General features: G+C 47.9%; 1 protein-coding gene across 1 annotated transcript; it reads right to left on the bottom strand.

Moving 5' to 3' along the window:
• Positions 1-8512: 8512 nt before the first annotated feature.
• On the bottom strand, positions 8513-8887 carry LOC139231790 (histone H2B 1.2-like). The gene has a single exon (XM_070862533.1). The coding sequence runs from the start codon at positions 8885-8887 to the stop codon at positions 8513-8515; it is 375 nt and encodes a 124-aa protein (XP_070718634.1).
• Between the last annotated feature and the right edge of the window lie 419 nt (positions 8888-9306).

A 9306-nucleotide genomic window follows, 5' to 3' on the forward strand; every position in this document is an offset into this window, starting at 1 on the left:
GATAATTCATTCCTACGAATGGAGAATGGATGAATATTTTTATCTGTTATCCGGTTTGGCCATCCATTTGCAATATAATCATACACCTTTGACATAACTGGGTCACGTTTGGTTGCTCTACCAATCTCCTCAGCTGTGATTGTCAGTTCATCAATATATTGTTCATCAATGTTCAGCCATGAACTCATTGAATGGCGGTGCAGGCTAGAAGGGCTGAATGGCCTGCTCCTGCACCTATTTTCTATGTTTCTATATGAAAAATAAAACACTTTTTCCTTATTGGGTGTAACTTGTGATGGGGAAGGCAATCTAGACATAGCATCAGCATTACTGTGATCAGCTGATCGTCTGTATTCAATATCATATGTATATGCTGACAAAATCAAAGCCCATTTCTGCATTCGGGCTGCAACTAATGTTGGAACTGGGGACTTTGGATGGAGGATTGCTGTCAGAGGCTTTTGGTTTGTAACAATGGTAAACTTACGACCATACAAGTATTTGTCGAACTTCTTGACCCCAAAAATTAATGCCAAATCTTCCCTTTTGATTTGCGCATAATTACGCTCACTGGCACTGAGAGTGTGTGAAGCAAAAGCAATTAGTCTCTCCTCCCCACTACAAAATACATGCGAGATCACTGCACCAAATCCATATGGAGAGGCATCACATGCTAGCTTGATCTCCTTAGCTACGTCATAGTGAGCTAACATGGTGCTCTCTACCAATTTGCTTTTACGCTCCTTGAATGCTGTATCGCATTATTCTGACCACTTCCAATGGACCTGTTTTTTCAATAGTTCATTCAGTGGATGTAAAGCTGTAGCCAAATTTGATAGGAACTTCCCATAATAGTTCAAAAGACCCAAAAATAATCAAAGTTCAGTGACATTCTTGGGAGTGGGTGCATTTCTGATTGCATCCAGCTTTCCCTTGTTTGGATGTAAACCATCTTTGTCTACTCTATACCCTAAGTACTCCACACTGAGTTTTGAAATAACTCACACTTGTGAGCAGACACTCGTACTCTGTGCCTCCCTCACCATTTGAGGACTTCATTCAATGTGTTATTATGAATTTGCCTATTTGGTGCTGAAATTAGTATGTTATCTAAATAACATACTACCCCTTTAATACCTTGCAAAATCTGGTTCATCACCCCTTGGAATATGGCAGGGGACGAAGACACTCCAAATGGTAGCCTATTAAATTGATATAGGCCGAGTATTTATAGTCAAGCATGACTTGGACTCCTCATCTAGTTCAAGCTGTAAGTAGGCATTCATAAGATCCAACTTTGAGAAGATCTGACCACCTGTCAGTGTTGTGAACAAATCTTCTACATTTGGCAATATATTGGGGAGATTACCCTCTAGAACTTGGTTTATGGTTACTTTATAATCATCACACAACCTTATCTTACCATTGGATTTAGGTACAACAACAATAGGTGTAGCCCAATTACATCGATCTATCTTACAAATAATGTTCTCTAGTCTTTTAAGTTCTTGCTCAACTTTCTCCTTGAGTGCAAATGGTACAGAACATTGCTTGCAGTAAACCAATCTAGCGACCTTCTGTACCCTGACACTCGTCTTGAAGCCTTGGATTGGACTGCCTGTTTTGCAGAACACCTTCGAATAATTCTTGATGACATCATACTTTGATGCAAATCTCGTTTCAACACGAAAAATCTCACTCCAATCCAGCTTCAGTGATCTCAACCAATTTCTTCCTAGTAAGGCAGGCTTGCCTCTTGCCACTACTATTAGAGGCAAGCTCTGAAATTGATCCTTGTATTTCACCGGTACGGTGATACGACCTATCACAGGAATGTTCTCTCCCGAGTAGCCTCGCAGCTCTATCTTGGATTTCTCTAGTGGGAAATCACGCAATTTGTCGAGGTATAGCGACTGTGGTACTACACTCACGGATGCACCAATGTCGATATCCATGGGTATCTTGATTCCTGCAACCTCTATGTGGATTATGTTACTTTTTGAATCGCTGTCCGTTAACCTCGTGCTCCTGATGATGTTTAGCTCTAATATCTCCTCGTCCTGTGTTTTTCTTCCATGCTATGTAGTCTCTGGGGATTTCTACTCATAGCTTTGAAAGCTGGTTTACCCTTCAGTCGACGTGCCTTTGCAAGGTGCCCAGTTTTCCTGCAGAAGAAACACTCTGCCTTCACATATGGACAACTTTGAGCAATGTGTTGTCCCAGGCACCGATAGCAGGACTTCAATGCTCTGTTACCATTTCTAGTTTCTGAGACTTTGGGGCCCAACTGCCTTTTACTTTGAACCTGCAGGCGATTCACCTCGGTTGTTTGATGACTGAAAATAGTATTAAATTCTCGGGAATATTGGTCGGCCATGCTCATTGACACAGCTGTCTGACAAGCTAAATCAAAAGTCAAGTTAGGCATTGTCAATAACTTTCTTCTGATCGCATCATTTTTCATCCCTTAAACAAAGCGGTCATGCAATGCTCGGTCCTGAAAGTTCACAAATTACAGTGAATAGATAGCTTTTTTAATGCTACAATGTACTCACTGATATTTTTTTTGGCCTTCTGATTTCGTATTCTGAAATGATAACTTTCAGCAATTTCCAAGGGCACGGGGCTGTAGTGCTGATCTGCTTAAGAGTTGTGGCCTTTGGCTTGTCAGGCACAAGCAAAGTTATCAGGGTTTCATACACCTCGGGCCCTGCTTCAGTTAAGAAAATAGCCCTTTTTCATTCCAACACCACCCGGTTATTGTTTTCATCATCGGGGACTTTGATAATATTATTTGCAGTGAAAAACATTTCTAGCCGATTCACATATGCTCTGAAACTTTCACGGTCGCATTGAAACTCCCCCAAATGTCCTATTACCCCCATAGGCATGGCCATCTGGACTCTGGCAGTTCAAACAAGTGTGCTTGTAATTTACTTCAGATTTGTAGCTGTTAATCAAAACAGAGAAGCTCTCAAAATCTCTCTGTCGGCTGGCTTAATCCTTTACCCACAAAATTTGCAGCTTTGTTTTATCCGCTCAATCTCATCGTCGTCTCCATTGTGATATTTCCAGAGAGCACACAGCACACACAGCCTTTAAGATGGCAGAAGCTTCCAGAAGTCTCCTTGTCAGGTGACCTGGTCTCTTTATTCTAAACAGCACTGGCAGCAGTAACACAGGAGTTCTCAGTGTGGAGCAACAGACATTACAGTTCTGATATCTCCTTATGTGGCTCGGTGTTTGATAATGCTCCTGTGAAGCACCTTGGCATGTTTTACTATGTTAAGGGCGCTATATAAATGCAGATTGCTGTTGGAGGAAGTCCCACTTTCAGCTTCTGCTCAGTACTGAGTCAGCTGTTCCCAGTTGGCTAAGAATGCGAAAGCTGCCATTAACATCAGCCTTCCTGGAATGAAGAATGGAAAATAAAATCACTTCAGGATTCATTAGCTTTCAGATGGAAATTTGCATGGATTGAATGTTGAGGATGGAATATAAACAGGCTTGACTGTAATGCTGCAGAATCTACTAACCCGATAGCACAGTCTAGCTTAGAGTAGCCAGCCCTCTCGGATTGTCCCGGAGTCACCAGGAATTAAAGATTAATCTACTGGACACTGCAGCAAGCAACCCGGGGGAAAAATACTGGGGAAGGGCGAAGAATAGGTGTCTTTGACTGACATCCAATCGCAAAAAAAGAACGAAAGACTTACATTTACATAGCGCCTATCGCGGCCACTGGATATCTCAAAGCGCTTTACAGCCAATGAACTACTTTTGGAGTGTAGTCACTGTTGTAATGTGGAAAACGTAGCAGCCAATTTTCGCACAGCAAGATCCCACAAACAGCAAAGTGATAATGACCAGACAATTTGTTTTTGTTATGTTGATGGAGGGATAAATATTGGCCCCAGGACACCAGGGATAACTCCCCTGCTCTTCTTCGAAATAGTGCCACGGGATCTTTTACATCCACCTGAGAGAGCAGACGGGGCCTGGGTTTAACGTCTCATCCGAAAGGAACAGGTGGTGAAGGTGATGAACAGAGGGTTGATGAAGGTGATGCAATAATTGTTATATATATGGGGCCCGAGTTTGGTCAAGCTTCCGGCCACTACCGCCCACAGCCACCGAGATACCGCCCGAAAAATACGTTTTTGAGAAAAATCCTCCGGGACCGCCGACTTACCGCCCAACTACCGCCCGGCAGGAGTTTCATCGGAGAAGGACTGCCGGCAGTAGTGCATACTGCCCGCCCTTGCAGAAGTCGGCAAAAATGCAAGTTTGGTGGTTAGGATCCTGTAAGATTCTGTTACCGTCCACCAGAAAGACGGTTGGGGAAAAGGTGATCTTACCCGGCTGTAAATCGGACGGTAGGGACAATGGCACAGAGTGGGCCAGAGCTGCACAGCCCGGGTCAGATATAAACGTTGCAGCAATATTAGACCCTCAGAAAGAGTTCACACATTGAGGGAAAACTGTTCCGTTGAAGGGCAGGTGTGGGGTAGAATGCGGAAATCAGCTGCGAAATACAGTAAAGGCTCCATGGACTTGTGCAATAAGGGTCTTGACACCATTGCAGACAGAACAGTTTTAGGGACACAATGTGAGTCTACAGATGTAATGAGCTCATGTCAAAGTATATCAGCAATAATAAAATCCTGTAAGTTTCCCTTTGGTTCCAGGATATGATCCTGAGAACAATATGAGCTCAACTACAGAAGATGCCAGTATATATATATAATCGACTGGTATAATGTGACTGAATAACATGTAATGTCAGGGGTGGGTGTCGGCGATCTGTCACCTAACAAACTGTACACTCAAATGCCAACCATAATGTCTGGCCTCCAGGTTCTGCAACTATCTGTCATTCAAAGCCACCCGTCCTGGATTGGTGACCCTTACATGTCATAATTAAATAACGTGATGTCAGGACCCATTAAAGAGTCGCACCATATCTGTACGGCAAGATATTGCTCAGACGGCACCACATTTTGAGGGCATTTGTATGTTTCTCAGCACGTACCCCTCATTATCCAAAAGTTACACACTGACCAAGAATTGTTCAGAAATGTTTCTGTATTGAATTGTACAGCATTCAAAGTGACAGAACATTCCAACATGTGAAGCAAAATATTTTACATTATTTCAAATAACAGTAAATTTAGCATCAAAAGGAAACATCTGAAACACCAACAACAACATTAACAGGATGTACCAACATCACCAAGACCAACACCCAACCCTCTTCCCACTCCCACCACCTCTCCCTCCCCCCCTCCAAGTGAGGCCCGTTGTCCTCAAGATGGGTTGGCCATCTCCACGCCGACCCGCACCCCCACCCCTCACCCCGTCGGTGCCAGCACTTGGTGGAGGAGGGCACCCGGAGCGTTGCCCCTCACCCCTTCGGTACCAGTACATAGTGCAGGAGGGCACCTGGAGCGTTGCCCCTCACCCCGTCGGTGCCAGCACGTGGTGCAGGAGTGCCCCCGGAGCATTGCCCCTCACCCCTTCGGTGCCAGCACGTGGTGCAGGAGGGCACCCGGAGCGTTGCCCCTCACCCCTTCGGTGCCAGCACGTGGTGCAGGAGGGCACCTGGAGCGTTGCCCCTCACCCCGTCGGTGGCAGCACGTGTTGCAGGAGGGCACCCGGAGCGCTGCTGCCATGTTCGTCGTGGAGAGAATGGAGGCAGTGAGATGGAAGACGCTGGCATCTCCGGACCCTCTGGTTCTGTCGGCCTGGCTGCTATGGCATCGGTGGGGGGGGGGTTCCATGCCATGGCCCGAGACCATCGATTGCCGCATGGCATCTACAGAGTCGCCGGTTCGCTGCACCGCGGTGATCAGCTGCGACATACTGTTGGTAAGCTGCTCTGCAGACACGGCGATGTTGGCAGCTATTCCGGCCATGGCCTGGAGCAGCTCTCGACCTAGGTCAACGCTCGTCCTCAACAGCTGCACCATTTCCTGCATTGCTGCCACCCGTCTTGCATCATCATCTCCGTGCTGCATCGTCCTGGGTGGAGGCAGCTTGGTGGCTTTACTGGCACGGGTGCAGCGCTAACAACGCTTGGTCCCACTTCCTCCGACTCGAAGTCCAAAAACTCGGACCCCGAGACCGATGTTGGGCGCACAGGTGGCACACATGTCAAGAGGGTGGAGTCCTCCTCTTCCACCTCCTCGAGCTCATGTGGGACAAGCACTGGGGCTTCTCCCTGTTCTTCCTCCTGGTCTTTGTCTCTGTGGGTGGCGGAGGTGGATGCGGGGGCTATGGGGGATGTTGAGTGCGGGGGGTGGGGGGGGGGGGATGGAAGGAGCTGCTGTGGTGGGCTTCTGATGAGGTCAAGGTGGACGGTGTTGGTGTTCGACATTGTCTTTACATGCCTAGGTCGGGGTGCTCTCCGATTCATCATCTGCAAGTACAAGACAACATTTCACTGTTTAACAGCCGGTGGGGGTGGGAGCGGGGGGGCGGGGTGGGGGGGGGGGGGGGCAGAGGTTGGTAATGCTGACATGAGCACCGTGACGTTTCACATTCCTATTGCAAGGACTACCCTCGCTACATCACCACACCCTAAATGGCTGAAAACACAATACATTAAAATGCATTTTACATCACATCACATGACCTTGCATGACATGAGCGTAACACAGAGACCGGAGAATTGTATAAACTTACCATGCTGTAGCACGGGATCGGCACCACCATGTGTGGTCACCCACCAACGCCAAGGTACGCTCCTCGATGTCACTCACTTCGATGACCTCTGGTGGGCCCCCTCCCGGGCCACACGGCTTTGAGGCATTGGCTGTTCTTTTCTTCTGCAGCAATAAAAGTTGCAAGTTTTAACCAGTGTGCACATGCAACACACACACACACACACAACGGCCACATATACTTTTTGAGTAGTACGGGAGTGCAACAATAAGATCTTTACTTACCCTTGCTGCCGCTACCACATCGTTCCATCTCTTCCTGCACTGGTCTCCATCACGAACCATGGTGCCCTCTGCAGACACGGCCTCCCCAATCTCCCGCCAAATGCGTTTATATTGGGGTGGGGTTGGCTTGCCATGACCACCCCGGGTGAGCTCTCTGTAACGGCGCTCCACCTCAGAGCTATGTGCCTCCAGCTCACCATCTGTAAACCAGGGAGCTCTGAGCCGCCCTCCATTGGACTTCCTGGCAACTTTTCTGCCACACGAGAGGTTTGCAAGGTGGATGGCCGATGGATCTGTCGACGCTCTCTCTCTAAATTACTGCCCTCTGATACCGTCAGGTGCAAGTCAGTAAGGAGCTTTAATGCGCATGCGTAGGTGAGCCCTCAGCCCCAATCGCGGGAAAAGTGATGTCACCGGGCCAAAGAAACCACAGAAAAAAATTCCAAATCTCGCTCATGCGCGGTGCACGGCCTCCGATGTTTCCCGAGTCGAGAGGCCTGCACCAACCGCCGACTCCCGCTGCCTGCCGCTACCGCCGATAAAATCGGGATGAAACTCGCGCCCAGTCGGTCCCAGCGGTAGCAGGCGGTAAAACATGACGCACCGCCCGGGGAGCGCCGGAAAACGGGTGGACCTGAGGTTTGACCAAACTCGGGCCCATGGACTTTCAAAGGCCTTTGATAAAGTAATAAGAGACTTATTCGGGAAATAAAAGATCATGGTATTAAAGGGGTGATGGTAACTTGGGTATAGAATTGGCTAAGGGATAGGAGGCAGAGAGTAGTGGTGAACAGATGTTTTTTCTGACGTATGCAGTGGGTCCCCCCCAGGGGTCAGTATTAAGGACCATTGCTTCTCTTGTTATATATAAATGCCCTGGACTTGGATATAGATGTACAATTTCAAAGTTTATGGATGATACAAAACTTATAACAAATCGTATAACAAAGTCTCTGTTCGCTTTGTAATTGGCGTGGGAAGGCGGTGCAAGGCAAGGCTGGACGAGTCGGGCGACAAACGACCTGGGCGCAGGGTAGGCCGACAATGGGAGGTCATGTGACGAAACCTCCCCGGAATATGTTCAACCAGAATCGTCAACCCGAGTCGAGGCTTAGGTGTGCAGTCTGGCAACTTAGCAATGGCACTGGAGGGTAGTCATCAGCAGTGGAACTATATAAGAACAGAAGAATTCAGAGCAGGAGTAGGCCATATGGCCGCCTGAGCCTGCTCGGCCATTTAGTAAGATCATGGCTAATCTTCGACCTCAACTCCAATTTCTCACCCGACCTCCATATCCGTTAATTGCGCTAGGTTCCAAAAATCTAGCGATCTCAGCCTTGAATATACTCAACGATTCAGCATCCACAGCCCTTTGCGGTCGAGGATTCTGAAGATATCCTAGCATAAATCACAGCCGTCACAACAAGGGCGGAAATTTGGAAGGGGGAGGGAAGTGAGAGTGCCCACCGATTCCCGAGTTTCAGTAAAATAGTTTGGGCAGCTGAAGAAAATTTGCCTCAGCAACGTTCCAACTTCTCTTTGTTCTTTCAGGACAGCCTGCAGTTTTACTTGGAGCTGGTGTGCTTGGTCACCACCTTTGTCCCTTCCGACACGGCGTGCTTGGCCAGCTCCCTGGGCAGCAGCAGGCGCACGGCGGTCTGGATCTCCCGAGAGCTGATGGTACGGCGCTTGTTGTAATGGGCTAGGTGGGAAGCCTCACCTGCGATGCGCTCGAAAATATCGTTCACAAACGAGTTCCTGATGCCCATGGCCTTGGAGGAGATGCCGGTGTCGGGGTGAACCTGCTTCATCACTTTGTAGATGTAGATGGAGTAACTCTCCTTCCTCGACTTTCTGCGCTTCTTGCCGCTCTTCAGAGGAGCTTTCGTGACGGTTTTCTTGGCGCCTTTCTTGGCGGTCCCCGTTTTCTTTTTTGTCATCCATCGTCTCGCTCATTTAAAACACCCCCAAATAGCTGAATGAATGTTCAAGACAGCGATCATTTGCCAACCACTGGCTGGTTGACTGAGCCTTGGAGTGGGTACATGGGGCATTCATCGGTTCACTCAAAGCCCTCTCCGAGCGGGTGGCAGCACAAGACGTTGCCTGTCACGTTAGTGTTGGGATTACTATTTAACGCATGCACCCATTTTTTAGTTGACTGAGTCACTTGCTTCATTGTAGTGGTGACCTCCTCCTGCAGGAGACACTCACAACGTCGTTTCTTCTGATGTAATTGGGCAAAAAATAGGGCCAGCAGTCGTTTAATATGGCTGCAGAGAGCCAATGGTGCTCTCCCAAGGCTGAGACTGAATTAAGGGCGGAAGACCTCACATAAATGATCTAATTAAAGAAAAAA

The sequence above is a fragment of the Pristiophorus japonicus genome, chromosome 2 (assembly GCF_044704955.1).
Source record: "Pristiophorus japonicus isolate sPriJap1 chromosome 2, sPriJap1.hap1, whole genome shotgun sequence".
Taxonomy (NCBI): domain Eukaryota; kingdom Metazoa; phylum Chordata; class Chondrichthyes; family Pristiophoridae; genus Pristiophorus; species Pristiophorus japonicus.